Source organism: Mycteria americana, chromosome 1 (genome assembly GCF_035582795.1).
Source record: "Mycteria americana isolate JAX WOST 10 ecotype Jacksonville Zoo and Gardens chromosome 1, USCA_MyAme_1.0, whole genome shotgun sequence".
Taxonomy (NCBI): Eukaryota; Metazoa; Chordata; class Aves; order Ciconiiformes; family Ciconiidae; genus Mycteria; species Mycteria americana.
Window position 1 is genome coordinate 2,519,193 of NC_134365.1, and position 17,538 is coordinate 2,536,730.

At 44.0% G+C, this 17,538-nt stretch overlaps 1 protein-coding gene across 1 annotated transcript in view; it reads right to left on the reverse strand.

Annotated features, from left to right (window-relative positions):
• Positions 1–17,538, reverse strand: part of EXOC4 (exocyst complex component 4) — a 558,486-nt gene that overhangs the window by 253,991 nt on the left and 286,957 nt on the right. The window contains exon 11 of the mRNA XM_075515833.1: positions 2,832–3,051. Coding sequence (XP_075371948.1) covers positions 2,832–3,051 — 220 coding nt within the window. The remainder of the gene's footprint in view (positions 1–2,831; positions 3,052–17,538) is intronic.

Below are 17,538 nucleotides of genomic sequence, written 5' to 3' on the forward strand. Positions count from 1 at the left end.
AGGAATTACCGGCATTGCAGATAACTGCACCATGAGGGTGTACTTTGGAATTCCTTCCCCCGCGCAGCCTCTCTCTGCTGTGCTCCTGCCGTCCCCGCTCAGCCAAAGCATTCGAGTTCTTGGCCTACAAAACCTCTTCTGCTCTCATTAAAGTTGTTTTCAATACTCTGCTCTTGTTTCATGACCGTTCCGTGCATTTTTAGTGTTACGTCGTGCACCTGATCGGCGCTACTTTTGCAGCGCCGAGGGGAAAAAAAAAAGGACAAATGCCATCAAATCCACCTTCAGCTCACGAGAGGGCTCAACAGGAGATAGCCAGACAGAACCTGCTCCTGGGGCAATGCCTTCTTCTCATCTTACAGAATCACAGAATCCCAGAATCGTATAGGTTGGAAAAGACCTTTAAGATCATCGAGTCCAACCGTAAACCTAACACTACCAAGTCCACCACTACACCATGTCCCTAAGCACCTCATCCAAACGTCCTTTAAATACCTCCAGGGATGGCGACTCCACCACTTCCCTGGGCAGCCTGTTCCAATGCTGGACAACCCTTTCAGTGAAGTAAAATTTCCTAATATCCAGTCTAAACCTCCCCTGGCTCAACTTGAGGCCATTTCCTCTCGTCCTATCACTTGTTACCTGGGAGAAGAGACCGACCCCACCTCTCTACACCCTCCTTTCAGGCAGTTGTAGAGAGTGATGAGGTCTCCCCTCAGCCTCCTTTTCTCCAGGCTGAACAACCCCAGCTCCCTCAGCCGCTCCCCATCAGCCTTGTGCTCCAGACCCTTCCCCAGCTCCGTTGCCCTTCTCTGGACACGCTCCAGCCCCTCAATGTCTCTCTTGGAGTGGGGGGCCCAAAACTGAACACAGGATTCGAGGTGCGGCCTCACCAGTGCCGAGTACAGGGGCACAATCACTGCCCTAGTCCTGCTGGCCACGCTATTTCTGATACAAGCCAGGATGCTGTTGGCTTTCTGCTCCGTGAACGTTGAGGTTGAAACAGTATTTATGTTGGTAATTATTTACAACGCGTTGTATTCCTCCCCTTTTCGGTTTTGATAACTGAGTTTCTGAGAAGGCTGGTAAAGCTGTACCTTGGGAAGGCAATAGTTCAGGGATGCTGTGCTGCTCTAAAACATCATTTTAACTCATGGAGATTTTCTAAACCATGTAAAGAAACTTCCCCCCCCCCTTCTAAGGAAGCTGTTCCCCTCTAGAGACTTCTGAAAACTCTCTGCTGGAATCTAATTTTGCTTTGCCTCTGTAAGAACCATCCCATACTCACGGCACCCAGACATAGTGTTAGTGACCACTAATACATGCAAAAATCCTAATGACTTCCCGCAAATAATAACAATAATAATAGTTCTTACTATTATTATGTATCATTATAATTTACACGTATTTCACAGATATAAACTAAGAAAGCGGACATATAAACCTTGGGAGATGTGTGTTACTTCCTAAGAACGTTGCCAATATTATTCATCCCCGAAGACATGATTTTACAAATAAGAGGGAATAATTTAAAAGGATTAAAAGAGCTTGACCCAAATCACAACAAGAGTCAGAGCTGAAAGTCAGTTCATTCCTTTCAGTCCCATGCAACACGTATAATTCAGAATTTTTGGGGGGGCTTCCATACTATCCAGTTACCCATGTAGTTGGGATGAGAACTGTACTTGTTGTTATTACCACTACTCCTCATTAGAGCTCAAAAAAGCTGTTTCAAAAGAGACTTCTCATATAAATACTCTGACTTCAAAGCCAAATCTCTCAAATCTCTCTTATCTGGCTGAGGAAGCAATACAGCTGCCTCGCTGCAATAGCATCACATCAATCGCAAACACGCTGCACTTGGGAGGCAGCAGACCCCATCTTTGCTCCTCCTGGTAGTTTGGCACGTGTTTTTAGTCCGATGACACGGCTCTATGATTTGCAAGTGTCCCCAGAACTTCTAGGGGAGGCACACATTATTGAAAATCTTGAAAATAAACTTCTCTGGTAGGGGTTTAAGAAAGCTGGTAACAGTTTGTCGTGATGGCTACAAGGTGCTTTAATAATGGCGTGTGCCCGGCAAGATGCAAAGATTGCTGTTAGCTTGACATATTTAGCATGAGAGACATACCCTCTTGCACAAGCAAAACATGAGAGCGCTTAATGTATGTATCTACCTGCATACAGAGACTGGAAGGGGAGAGACTATACTAGCCGTGACACTGGAATAGATCGCAGCCACAGACTCTATGTTGAGACAAATTTTGTGGGTCATAGAATCATAGAATGGTTTGGGGTTGGAAGGGACTCTAAAGACCATCTATTTCCAACCCCCCTGCCATAAGCAGGGACACCTTCCACTAGACCAGGTTGCTCAAAGCCTCATCCAACCTGGCCTTGAACACTTCCAGGGGTGGGGCATCCACAACTTCTCCGGGCAACCTGTTCCAGTGCCTCACCACCCTCATAGTAAAGAATTTCTTTCCAATGTCTAATCTAAATCTGCTGTCTTTCAGTTTAAAACCATTACCCCTCATCCTATCACTACAATCCCCGATAAAGAGTCCTTCCCCATCTTTCCTGTAGGCCCCTTTTGGGTACTGGAAGGCTGCTCTAAGGTCTCCCCGGAGTCTTCTCTTCTCCAGGCTGAACAACCCCAACTCTCACAGCCTGTCCTCATAGCGGAGGTGCTCCAGCCCTCTGACCATCTTCCTGGCCCTCCTCTGGACCCGCTTGAGCAAGTCCATGCCTTTCCTCCTTGGATATATATAGCCAGGTCATGGCTAGACATGGACAGTAAGGGACGTATTGGCAGTTCACTCAGCTCCTACCTGCAGAAGAGGCCGTTGCACACCTAGGACCTTCATGGTATCCGCGTTAGCCAATATTTTCAGGGGATCAGATGCCTTTGTGACGCCTTCGATCTCTTTATTGATCTCAGCCAGGACCTGATTGAGGAAGATGTTCTTGATGTACATGGTGAGGAACTCGCGGAGCGGACACTGCTTGGTTGGGCCAAGCTCCATGGCGTGCTCTATCTCCTGGATAAACCTGGAAAACAGAAGGGGATGAATGCAATGTAGTTAAACCATGTAGTTACTCTAAATGTGTTAGGATTGCCTTTGCCATTCCTACATCTCAGAGCCAAGCACCAGCAGCGAGGGGATGATTATAGACTGCGCCGACATGAGGCACAAGGACTAGAAAAGGTCTATAAGGTAACCTTCAAAAAAAACCCAACATAAAATGCCAACAGCTGGTAAGACAAAGACTCAACGGCCGGAGAAGAACAGACAAAATGGGGAATTGGTGACAAGCCACAACCGGGGCACGATTTGTGTTTATTGGTCCCGAAGTCACTGACTGCTCTATTTGAGACATACTGGAAAGATGTCTTTTTAAAAATAAAACCCCTATAAAAAAATTCAGGATGCCAGAAATCCCTTTGAAAAGGCAAACTTCCTTCTGGGGTTGGTCACTCAATTCCCATAGGTGAGTTCCCCATCTCTGAACTGAACAGTGGTATATTCCAGCTCGAAGTCTAGAGATACCACTGAAAAACGCAATGCATATGTAGTACGCTGATACCATACTGCATTATGTATGTCTGCATTATGCTATATTTTTATTACGCGTTATTGTTTCATCCCAGGATCCCATTCCTGCGTACGCAGAATGGCATGCCGATTCTGGGAATATTTTAACACAAAAAGTTTGCCATCTCCTCCTGCAAAATATCTTTATCTCAGTGATGCCATCTGTTTAACACATAGGAGTCTTCTAGAAATTACCTCGTCATTTCTTCAACTTACATCCAAGGCAATGGAATTAATCTTCCTTTCGAAATTGTATGTATCAAAATAATAAGGAATTGAGTGTCAGGAGTCATAATGGATGGAGACATGCTGCCCAAAAGGGAGAAATGTGTACGGTGTTTACACAGCCCTCTTCATCGATGCACGCAAGTGCCTCGCAATCATTTATATTTTCATCCCACTCCTGGACTGGCTGGGATTGTTTTTATCTTTGTTTTACACAGCAGCAGCAGAAGCAAGTGTTTGACCTTGGATCTCCCCATATATGTAGCAACACCCTCTGCGCCCTGAAAGCCACCTCTTCTTCCCTAGGAAAGACTTTTTTTGCAGGAGACATCTCTAACAGTTCCAGCGCGGTTAGCATTTATTAGAGATGCCGTACCACTAACCGTTTTCCCAAACACTTCAAGGTCTGCTTAATTGTCCGTAATTTTCTACCTCCACGTTCAGCACTCCAGAGGAGGCAGCTTGCCTTCAGAGGGCTGACTGAGGCGCTCCTGTCAATTTTAGTAGCATGATATCTTTCAAATCTGAACAATTTGCTCCCTAAAGCCTCTGCGGTGTTGACTCCATCAGTCTAGAGTGACACATTTGGGCCGAGGCAGCTATTGCTTCCACGGGGGGACCCACTCGCAGTTACGTTTGAAGATTGCCTCTCCAAAGAGAGATGCTGCATGGAGAGAAATGCAAAGGATGGCAGTTTTATTCCCTGGCTTTCACAGATCGATAATGTGAATCGGCTTTATCAAACAGGGAAACAGTGGAGTCATCCGGGAAGAGAGCAGAGAGACCACCACCGAGCTTATCTCTGAAATAATAGACCTAATGTCACCAGCTTCGAGTGACAACCGCTGATGTCCTTAAGGGAACGTTGTCAAGGTTGATGGGGCCATATTAAACTAACTTACCGTATCTTTTCATGTCTGCCAATAAATTTGCCACTCTTTCTTTATAAGCTTATTTACGCAGCACTTTTGATGCATAGAAATCACAAAAAAATGTGAATTAACTCTTACGATACCTGCACCAGGCATCCAAATACCATTATACCTCTTTCAGATGGGAAAGGAGAGGCAGAGCAGCTTGAATTTCAAACGAGCAACTTTCAGTGAAGTGCAGGGAACAACTTTTAAACACTTTAAAAATCCAGCACATGCTTAAAAATGGCTAAACCAACATAAATGGAAGAAAACTTTTAGAGGCAGAATAGCCACGTACAAACTAGCAGCAAACTATTAGAGCTCAGATGTGCTGACCTACGGCAACTCCTTATCCCACAATAGCTTGATGGTGTTTCTAAGTGTTTCATGTACCAGAGACTAAATTGCTTGTGCGAGGCCGTAGGAAAGGTCAGTGCTAGCAAAAGGTGTAATCAAGAATTTTTGATTCCCAGTATCTGGCATTAATCACCATTTCAGATCTCTCCTAAAGACCTGTGCCTTAATCTCCAGCAAACTTTACCTTGATTAGAGAACTGAGTCCTGGTGGCTGACGTGTTCTAATGGGCTTTAATTTCTTGGCATAAACAAGACTATAGTGCTTCGCTTAATACCGGTAAGGATCAAAACTATATCCCTATTTTACTTGATACAAACCATAAAGTAATCACAGATTACGAGAAAGCTGCTAGATAGCAATGACACTGCGACAGGGGATTTTTGAGTGCTCAGCAACACTTGTGATAAAGAACAAATGGTCAAGAGCTTAGGAAAGCAGATTTAAACTCAGTATCAGGAAAAAAGTTATTACGAATGAAACTGTGCACGGCATGGAGGACTACAGGATATGGATGAGAGACCTTAAGTTTGAATGTTCAAGGATAGCTTGATTAAATGATAATAGTAATGAAAACCAGACAATTTCTGAGGTCTTCATTAATCAAAAGATCTCTGCCAAAGGAAATGGAAGTCGAGAAAAGGTAAAGACAAATGTAGTATGGATGTCAGAGCATCTCTTAGAGTAAGGAACAGCCCTAAGAGTTCAGAAATTTGACACTCCAATCGTACAGGGACATTACCACTTAGTCCAGCCTAAAAGAAGGACGACTGGGATCCAGTTTGCTATGATCTGCTATGGTTCAAGGACGACCTCACCATGTCTTCACTGGCCAGGATAAGTCCCCCATCTGCCCTGCAAATGGAGCACCCGAGGCAGCCACTGTGCAGCTCTGGCCTTCATCCCACCAAGAGGAGAACCCCACCGAGCACACGACTGGGGTGCCCAAGCAAGCATCACAAGGCTCCAGATACAGACGTACGGCAGTTTTGTGCCGAGAATCCTGCTAGCACGTTACGTTGCAACAGTGATGTACCCTACGTGCTCTGTATCGGGAGGATTATTCAGAATGCCATTAAGAACAGATTAATCTAATGGAAAACATTAATTTTATGTATTTCTTAGGAGAATTAAGGATGCAAAGTCAAACACTGACAAGTTTGGAAAAGCAAGGATTGGAGCTGCTTGTGTCACCTTAATTCGGCCTGCTGTGCATGACGTTGCGGTATAATTTTAGTTACAGAATGGCACACTATTGCTCTCATCAGCAGGTCCTTGTCTTGTCCTAGGAACAGGATGGTCAGGGTTTGGACAGCAAATGTCACAGCGCTGGGACTTTGCAGCTCTCTGCCGTGTGACTGCAGTAACACGCACCAGCAGCCAATTGCCATCTGCGTGAATCACTGTGACACCAAGTGAGACTTCTGCCATGAAGTCCCACGGGGCTGTCTGCGCCGCTTCTCATTTCTTCATATGACTCCTGTTTGTAGGAATTTGGCCACCAGTTCTCTTATTTTCCTTGGTTCCCAATCCCACTTGTTCATCCTCCGTTTCTCCTCTCTTCTTGGCACTTGCATCAGGAAGCAACCTCCTCCAGGCAGCTGGCACGGGAGCCCAAAAAACGTTGCCAGGGGAGGCAGTCCTTGCACCTTTGCAAAGTCCTTGCCCCTAGCTTGGTCCTGGATAGCCACGGGCAGAATCGTGCCCATCAGGAACTTCAACTGCTACAAACTGGAAGCCTCTTACGAGAGTGTGAGCACTACACTTCTTCAAAGCTGTATAACTAAGCCAAATTTTGGTGTATTTTCAGGGGAACGGCAAAAGGCGCACCCTTTACACAACAGTTCTTCTTCCTGAGAAATGCGAAGATGCAAATTCCCAGTCAAAGAAAAGGTCACCAGAATTTGCCAACACGTACGATGTATTTCTTCTTCTCATTCGCAGAAAGAACAAGTATTTTAGACACATTTTTCTAAAAAAAAATACCTAGCCCCAGTTGGCAATGCCACCAGCATTTCTTGTAATTTGGCACTAGCCAAATTACAAGAAACTGAAAATGAAGTTTTTGAAATGGGAAGTATTGGGTGGCATTAAAGACCTAACAGATATTCTCTATTTTCTGCTTGGCAGACACATACACATACATTCACAGTCACACACTGTGCTATTTATTTATTTAAATTTCAAATACTGCTGGTTAACTAATTCAAACATAATTCAGTCTCTATAAAGAAAAAAAATGTTTAACAGCATCTAAAAAAAAAATTCTAAGAGTACTTTCCAAAAATGTTCCCATTTTACTCATACAAGCTATCCATGTAACTATTAAGATGTCAAAAAAGCAATTTGACCCATGACTATCCTAGAGATCAACGTTTATGTCTGTGTGTGAACTGGTGTACACGATAAGAAATCACATTTTGGTCAATGACAGACATAAAATGTGTAAAAATCAAAGTGGAGAAAACTTTTTGGCATTTGAATAAAGCGGAGCACCAGGCAAGGTCTGGACGTGATTCTTTAAATGGGTTTTGGACATACCCGCACGTGCGTAAATCCAAATGACCAAAAAAACCACAATTAAAAAACACTGCGATGGTGAAAGGCTGTGTCACTGAGCCCTTTTATACCCCACTATTTTCTTTTTACTCTCCAAAGAGTGAAATTTGAGATATAGCTCACTGTAAAAAGGGGCCATAAAGAAGGCCTTGGAGGAACAGCTTTGATTCACTTTCCATTTGCTCCGATTATTCTACTTGAAAAAGAACCATTTCAGTTGTAATTTAGTAGGGTTTCTGAACCAGTATCAACAACCGCATTTAAAATCATCTCTCACCGGCGCACAAAAACTGAAGGAAAACCTGTAACGGTGAACGTGCCATGGGGCGTATTCTCAAAACGCGAGAGAATGAGCCACGTGGAACATTCGGGATAGAAAATTCCCCTAACGCTGAGCAATTACACTTATTTAACATAACCGCCGTATGTGCCAGACCTGTAAAATGCAAGAATGCTTTCTCTGAATAAAAATGCAGAGCGAGGTGTGTCACCGGATTTTGGATAACGGTCACTGTAGGTAGCCCTGGTAATTGCCTGAAATCCTGAAAAGGCTCGTAGGGATGTCACTGCTCTGAAGGACACTTTTATGAGATGTCTGGCCAGGATGGAGTTCTTGAAGAGAGCAAACGGGGAAAAAAAAAATAGAAATCTGCATCTCATCCTGAATTCAGAACCTGCGTTTTCAAAATGATGCACAATTTTTGTTTTATCCTCCTATGAAAGCATTTGAGGTGATTTGCGGCTGCAATTAAGCATTCCCCTTAGACAGAAAAGCACTTTCAGTAAAATGAAGTATCTTTTTGTAAATGACAGTCATTTGGATTAAAAAAGAAAAAAAAAAAGGCAAACCATTTCAGAAAATTTAATTCATTCTAACTCACAACTTAATTGGCTATGAGGACTGTCTTACCTAGGCTGAAAGTGTGTAATAAAAAACATAAAAACCTAAAAAAGCTATATGGATTGATTTAGAAACCTACAGCTCTCACCTTCCCTAGGCTTTCTTCCCTCTTCTTGTTATCAGATGTCTTCTAAAATATCATTAAAAGGAACTGAAGACATGTCATTGAAAGAGCATAACATCAACTACTCCTTTTTTAATGATGATGATAATATTATCTGAAATTCCCTCCTCAAAAAAATGAATTGACAGCAAAAAAAAAAATTCCGAAACCTTATTATGAAAATTTTTACGGACATTCAGCCCAAATTTACATTTCAGCTGGTTTCATTTTTGTATGATCCTAAACTGTTCTGTTCCTTCTATCTTAGTCATAAAATGGCCAAGGACCTGGAATGAACCTTTTGGTGAGCTTACACAAAGTGAAGAAACACTGATGAAACATCAGAAATCCTTTGAACCGGATAGCGGTTACCGACAGAACAGCAAATCCCCAACTGGTTGTTCAGACTCCTTGCAATTAGAGATAAAATGTCCAAGATGATAGGTTCTTGAAGGTTTGAAGACACATTCAAACTAAGAGAGGCACCTGGAAGATGCCAGGTTGTTCATTCCCCATCCAGAAAGGCTGCCCACCCCAACAGCGGGCGTTTTGGGAGAGGGTCAACAGAAGGGACAGCTACAGTTGATGTTCTCCTGCCGAGTTCTTTGGTAACCAACAAGGTACAGCTCTGATTCCTAATTTACCACCCTTGTGATAACACTGCCAGGCAACGAGGCGATTTCAGTAACTGCGTGCGACCAAACTGCTACCTCTGCTCTTGAGCAATTATTTCCGTATATTCAGCTCACATGATGATCTAGTTGGAATAAAACCTACTTCTCATCCACCCCGCAGTCTAGTCCACCCTCTGACTCCTCTCTTCTCTGCCAAAGTGAGATCTACTGACGCTCCCGTACCAAAAGGTATTGACCATTACGCACGTACAGAATACAATAAACAGAATTAAATTAAAAAATTCACTGCAGCACAGAGACCAGAGGTCGTTTGTTACTGAAGACCAATCAATAGGTACTAACGTAACAGAAAGCACGTTAATTTGCATAAAAACTTGACTACAGAGAATTATTTCGGTTACATTATCAGTTACCCCAGGATTGATATTTCATTGAGGAGCACACTGCTGATAAATATTGTGGCTATAGGGAAGAGAACAGAGCTGCTGCTGTATGAAGTAAGTCCAAAGGGAGTTGTATGCAGGGGACGACAGCAGGAATAAAGGTTTAAGCTCTTCTCTAGGTGACCCAAAATGTGATTAAAATTATAATTATCATAAAAAAGTGTAAACAGCTCTGGGACACTCAATGGAGATTTAGCTACGCTAAGTGCATTTAAAATCTTAGCAAAAATAGATAAAAACCCAGCAAATATCAGACAAAAAGCATTAATTTTCTGCTATTTTGAAATGTTATATAGCATAGAAAACATCCAGGAAGGTAACGACACTGGAAAATTACTACTGTTAACTGAAAACCCCAAGTTTTGGGCGTTTTTCACTAAAATATTAAGGTTTCAGCTTAACACAAGTTACTGGCAGTACCAGCCAGACTGGTGACCGCCACACCAAGCTGAGTTTGACGGGCTGTTTCGGGCAAACGGCCAGATCACGCTGTCAGTCCCCATCACATCCGTCCCTCCCCTATACAAAGAGAAATCCCCAATCAAAAAAAGCTCGACTACTTGATATAGCTCTTCTGGTTCGTGTAAAGGCTTCTGAGTATGTCCCCATAGAGCTGACAGCTTTAGCGTTGGAAGATGAAAGAGTCCAGAACTTCTTTTTTTAACAGTAGCTAAAAAATCGGAGCTTTAAAGAATTGATTTCTGTGTTTTGGTTGCTCATCCATGAGATTGAGGTAAGAAATACTTCCTTCCTATGGAGGTGTAATATAAAAATAAGTATTTTGTTGCCTCTGAGGTACTACAAACACCACACACACTCAGAAAAAAATTAAATTATAATTTAGCTATCATCTTGTGCTAAAAATACTGCTTATTTAATGCTCACCTATCACCTGAAGAACACAACTTTGACTTAGTGCAACTATCTCAGGACAGACTAGGTGCAATTTCTTCTGATGTCTCCAGAGGGGAATATTGGCTAGTATTTGGACCACAAGACGTAGAGCCAGAACTAATTAGATCTAAAGCTTCATAATGTATAGAAACGCGTATCTCACACCCTACAGCTCAGATGCCTCTCACCGAGCCAGAACCACGAGCAGCAGCAGCAGAACCACAGTGGATTTTTGCTGGGGAGGTCGAACCTTGGAGGCAAATTTTAATGTGCTAATTACAACTTTTTCAACTGTGTAATTTGAACAGCACCCCACATTTCCATTCCCCTTCTCATGGCCTCAAGACTGCTTTAATTTGCTTTTAGGGTTGCCGTTGTAGCTAAACATCTTCATTAGCACCCACCAGCAAGGGCATGAATGAAAACACCCTTCTGCTCCGACCCAGCTGAGCAGAGGTGATGTGGGTGCACCGCCGCAAAGCCTCTTCCTCGCTTTTCATTTTCATCTTGTCAGAGGTAAATCTCCTCTACAGGAGTAACGATTTTCTTGACGAAGCTGGCACAAGGTAATTCATGCATCGCAAACATTAGCAAGAGCCCACCCGATGGAAGGTTTCTGGCACGGCGGTTGGACTGATGCTCGCATCTCGTGGTCTCTATCCTCTCATCTCTTGCGAGGGCATGAGCGAACTTCAAGAAGCGGCTGCATTTCCATCCGCTGCCAAACCTCAGCTAATAGCCAGGTGTGATTTTTTCAGAAGTGGTAAATCTGAACGAGGAGCAGCCCGGAGTTTTGTGACCCTCTCGGAGAAACTGAGTTTCAAAAGGAACAAAACTGTGTAACTCAAAGTCATTACTGTGAAATGAAGGCTATGAAATGTGTATCAACATCACAGTCCTGGGCAAAACATGGGAAATATACTGTACAGACCACTGGAACGGGGCTATGTTACTCAAGAAATAGAAACTGGGTAGATTTTGAGCCCAGTTGTCAATTTGTAAAGGCATTAGTCTGCAGAGTTAAAAACCAATCCGTTGGCCTGTGAATTGACAGCAGCGAAAATCTAACTTTATTCCTCTTCTCTCTCTAGACACCGTTCTTGCAAAGATGTTATTTCCCTTTCTGCAGATGAAACAGAGCAATTACCAGCGCCACAAATCTGCATATAGCATTTATACGTCTGGAAGACCCACGAGCAGCTCCCTCCGCGAGCAGATGCGGTACAGCTGCTTCTCTTTGAGGGCAGGCAAAAGAAGAGCAACTCAAGCGTGAATCACATCATCTCATTCTGTTAATACAGACGCACCCAAAATACGAATCATGAGTGCTACAGGGAAAGCAACACAAGCTGGAGCTATGGCAGCAGTCGCTGGTGGAGGTTTTGGGGACTTACCCCCCTCCCCACGAGCACCGGGCAGTACCTTGCACATGATGCAACTGGTCCGCTTTAGACCAAGGTGGCATCTCTATGTGGGCAACATCACTTCCATCTGCTTGGTGTGGAGAGATGATCTTCAACGTTGAGTTACGGTTTATCAGCCAAGCTGCGTAAGTGGTTGGACGTGTCCTTATCCCTGTTTGACCTGGAATTACTGTGTGACCCATGGTTTATTTGGCATCCAGAAAGGGCCAGGAACATGCGGTTGGTAGGCACTAAGTCATCGCCACTTGGTTGTTGCACGTGTACGCCCAGATACAGGATTCACTGTCCGTCTTCTCCTCACTTTGCCCTGTCCTGATGCTGATGGTCCTTGATCTGCTTTCCGTACCATTTTTCCACCCACGCTGCCTCTCTGCTTAAAAAGTGATCAGTAACATTGCTTTAGCAATGCATTTTTTATTACCGAGGCAGAATGACTGCTTGACATTTTGATTATTCACAATAACCAGCAAGCAAGAATCCTAACTGTGGGTGAAAACATGGCCAGGACATGGCTGAACTCTGACGTGACTTTCAGCACCAACCTAAAAAACACCCCAAGGAGCACATTTTAAGCAGCAAGCATTAAAAGGCAATGCTTACTAACAAACACTGAGTAAAGAGAAGACTTGCCTGTCTTCTACAACCAAAATGCAGCTGTGGTTTGGCCTCTTCATTTCCTTCTGAACTCCCAGCCCACAAAAATACTGGAGGGATCTGGGGCTTTGGAGCAATTTATTTACCCTACGAGGCGTACATCTCATCAGAGAAATCTATAAGCTCACACCTTCTCCCTGAGAGCCCCTCGGTGTAAAGCGGAGAACAGTGGCTTCAGTACATATAGCACAGTATGGGATGTAAAAGCAACGTACTGTCTGTGGCTCCTTGAAAGAGCCGTCCCTTGGCGTTGACCTTACATCCCCCTACAGCAGATGTATTCAGCTTGCTCCACATCTTCGCAGAGGTCTTTTAGATCAAACCTGAAAAACCAGAGCTTTGTTCAGATCCTAAAGACCCTCCGCAGCACACTTGTTAAGAGACGGGTTTTCACCCCGCCGCACCAGGACAAAAACCTCTTCAGATGTCACCGTTGAGCAGCGGGTTATGTTTGCTCCCCTCCACGAAGCTGCGTTTCAGCGGAGCTGCGTGTGCGTCTGTGCGTGCGCAGCTACACAGGCCAGCGTGTAACGCCGTCTCCTCTCAGCCCAACCTACACGGGCGCTTTGGAGAGGTGACTTCTGCTTTTATTCTGCTCACCCCCTACAGACTCCTAACTACACTATGAGGCCTCTGAGTTCATTTTGAGAACAAATATAAAGTAGCTTTATTCCCTATATGCCGTGAACCTCCTTTTAATCCTTTTGAGCAGGTACAGGTTCTTTACAATGTGAGGCTGGAAGCAGAAAAGCTGTGGTCAAATGTTTTTGTCCCTTCCTAATTTACTGAGGAACTTTTGGGGGTTGTTTGGGTATAAAGAGCCTCAGTTTCCCCATTACTGCAATGAATGTTTGCAAAGCAAGAGATCCTCCAAACGGCAGAGGGTACGGTATCATTAAGATGCCAACGAACCTGTGCACGTCCAGGTAAGAGGGAAATGCAAAATGCTGCACCTCCAGCGACCGGGGACAGCAGAGCTGCGATGTGCAGCTCAGCAGCCACGGCTTCACCGTCAGCCTGAAACACAGCTTTGATGAGCTGCTACGTTATCATTTCTCACTGAAAAAAATAAATAAATAGTATTTTATGTGGTTTAAGTTTATACCGAACTGAGCAAACACAGCTCCTAAAACCAGCCACCCCTCGGCTCTTCCGAAGCCGCAGCACCAAATCTCTCCGCTCCAGTCCCTGAAACCATAAGCTTCTAGCCCAAAACTAGACCGACGTTGAGCAAAGCCTGCCAGTTGCCTCCAAGTTACAAGATTGCTTCATGATGGAGAGGATAATCCAAAATGACCACTGAACTAAATTACCCACTGTCGATCCATTTGTAATTTAAATCCAATCCTGCAGAAGCCAGAAGATAAATGCACTAACCGTGGTCAATCAATCTCTCTCTCTATAGAAGTTCTGCGATGTATTTATTTTTCGTGAACGCGGGGCACGTGTACGCTTAGAGGCACTTGCTGCCCATGAGACGAAGTCAAACCTGTAGGATCCCACCACTTCTTCTGTTTCTAACTTACTATAAAAGTAAGGGCAACGCTCTAGTTCCCATGAAACTACAGCAGGTAAGATGATTTCACTACTACTGATGTGTTTGGTACTGTGCAAGGTAGAAAATACCTACAGCCTTGCTTAAAAAGCATTATAATTTTAAACAATCTTGCCAGTCAATTCTAAATGAATTCTATGCCTCTCGCATAGAAATATTGTAGGGTGTCATTAAATGCGTATAAAACACTTTAGCATTGTGCATTGATAAAGACGTTAACAGAACCATCATATAATGGCATCCTGTTAGGCAAAGGGATCTGAAATATGAAGTTCACTAACTTTAGCTTTTCGTATTATTAAATCCTATTTCTTTTAATGCCATATCACATTCAGTTTGTTGACCACCACTGAAATGTAATGATACCCCCCCTCAACTTCACATTCTCTCCTGAGCACAACAGCTTTGTAAAAATTAACTTATTATTCATATTATTTTTAAATCTGATCTCATGGCACATTCTTCATGCTCAAACCCCACAGCTCTCAATCTGGCCCCTGTAAAAAGTAACATATGCTGACTATAAATCTTTAAAATGGCTCTATTAATAGAGTAGCTGTGGTGACAGCTTTATAAATGGGCACCATCTTTATGCAAACTGTTTTTTATTAGATTGCATTATAATGATTTGTAATATGAATGCAAGGATGGCTTTGGAGCGGACGGCAGTGCGGAACAACTCCAACCAGCCAGCGGTTTCAAAGCCCGTGAATTTGGTGTGGCAGATTGTGTGCGCTTACAACAACAGCCACTATCAGATTAGCTTTGCTGCACCTCTCTGCTCCTCTGCTTTTCCCAATCAGACAGCAAACCGCCCAATAACTGGCCCTGTGTCTGTCAATCCAATTGCTTCCTATTTGCTATGTACTGACACTCCATTAAATACGGGGACAGATGGCACATCTTTCATTATCATCCAACTGACTGATTAGCCTCCGGTGTGCAGACGGGGGTAGGGCCAATCAGTTAAATCAGGGGTTACTCCAAAAAACACATCGGGGCAAATGAAAAGCCCAAACCAAGAGATCGTAACTCCAGGGCCCACCCGGGAAGCCCCGGAGTATCGGGACTTGATGGAGCTACAGCCTCCAGGAGCATGTAGGGCCAAGTTTAGACATCCTGCTGTAGACACCTAACTTAGGCATGGCAACACTGTGGCACCTACGGTGAAGGGCTGATGAGTGATTCTGGCTGTCCTCTCTGCAGGAGTTGGCCTTCCTTTTAGTCAATGTGGCGAAACGGCCAGGAGGCCCAGTTCAACCATCAGTTGTAGGATGGTAACATCCCACAACCCATTTGCAAGGATTTGGGAAATGCAGTTCCATGGACAGCCCTGCTCTCTTCACATGCCTAGACCACTTCCATTTTACAGTAGGAAATAAGACACCATTACCCCAGAAATCTGTGGTAGAGCATTAAGTCCCTCCATCCCAGTCAACATCAAGTTCACCCCTTAACCCCCCTTTCCATTTTCTAATCCTGTACCCAATGCTGCCAAAGATATGGTCCTGAAACACATCAGATGGAGTAGAAGAACATAGATCCTAGATCATTTCCATATACCTTATTGCCTGACTTGAGAATCTGGATGGGACAATATTTGGCTAATCAAGGAAGTTGCTCTGTGTTTCAATAAGACCCAAATTACAGAATCACAGAATCACAGAATCATATAGGTTGGAAAAGACCTTTAAGATCATCAAGTCCAACCGTAAACCTAACACTGCCAAGACCACCACTACACCATGTCCCTAAGCACCTCATCCAAACGTCCTTTAAATACCTCCAGGGATGGTGACTCCACCACTTCCCCGGGCAGCCTGTTCCAATGCTGGACAACCCTTTCAGTGAAGAAAAATTTCCTAATATCCAGTCTAAACCTCCCCTGGTGCAACTTGAGGCCATTTCCTCTCGTCCTATCACTTGTTACCTGGGAGAAGAGACCGACCCCACCTCTCTACACCCTCCTTTCAGGCAGTTGTACAGAGTGATGAGGTCTCCCCTCAGCCTCCTTTTCTCCAGGCTGAACAACCCCAGGTCCCTCAGCCGCTCCTCATCAGCCTTGTGCTCCAGACCCTTCCCCAGCTTCGTTGCCCTTCTCTGGACACGCTCCAGCCCCTCAATGTCTTTCTTGGGGTGAGGGGCCCAAAACTGAACACAGGATTCGAGGTGTTTCACAAATTCATTTGTTCAACACAAATTTGTTCAACACAATTTGTTCAACACAAATTCATCAATGGTGAAAGTCTACTCACAAACCATAGAATATCAGCGTGAGTAAAAGAGGCAAATTTATAAGTAAGGAGACTGAGGTAAAGAGTAGCTATTGCTGAACACCCAGGAACAGCATCTGCACACCCAGGAACAGGATGTATATGTACAATAGGCCTAAAATTGAGAACATAAAAGCCTTCCTAAGGTCACAGCGTCTCCATAGCCAAGTCACAGGCAGGCCCAAGAAACACGTAGACCACCCAACAGTCAGATCTATTAATGAGGGAATCGGCCAGACCCATGCTGCAATGACTTGGGTTCCTTTTTTGCCTTCCTCATCACCGAGGATAATGACTCAGTTTGGTAGGATCTTGAGAATCCCTGCCATCCCAGTATGAACAGCAACGCCCAGAGGGTACCAGGACCCATAAAGGCTCAGTTGGAGCGAACAGGGAGGTGACTGCACTAGAAGGAGGGAAGCTTTAATGTGCTGAGCCACTTTAAGCAGGCAACTTCAGAGCTCTTTAATAAGGATAACAATTTTATGGTCTTGGTTTGAGGAAAAAACCATAGTCATTAAGTACATCATCATCTTTTCCAAATTATTCTGTTCCTTACTGATTAGGGAGTAGCTATATTCTGCACTAAGCCCATCTCTGTGTATTCTTTCTGTCTTCTGAGGACAAACACGATAAATCTAGGGCCACGTCAAAATTAGGAGCAACGAGTAAATAAATATGAAGCCTCCTTCGAAGATTCTTGTTCCTTATCAGCCTGTCGTAATGAATACCTGTCGCTCTGCAAAGGAAATCGAGAAGTGGGGAAAGATGTTGGTTTGAGAGGCCCAGGGAGAGAATGAATATATTGACCTCCAATAAAAAGATGTGCTAGCGCCTCTGGTACTCCTCCATCTGACCCAGAGGGACCTTCGAGGAGATTTCAGTTACTACAGCTAATTCAGCTCCCGACATTTGTCAATTAAGGGACCAAATAATGCAAATCAATGCTCTTTTTTCTCCATGTGTCCACATAACCCACAGAAAACAGAATGGGATCCCTACTGATT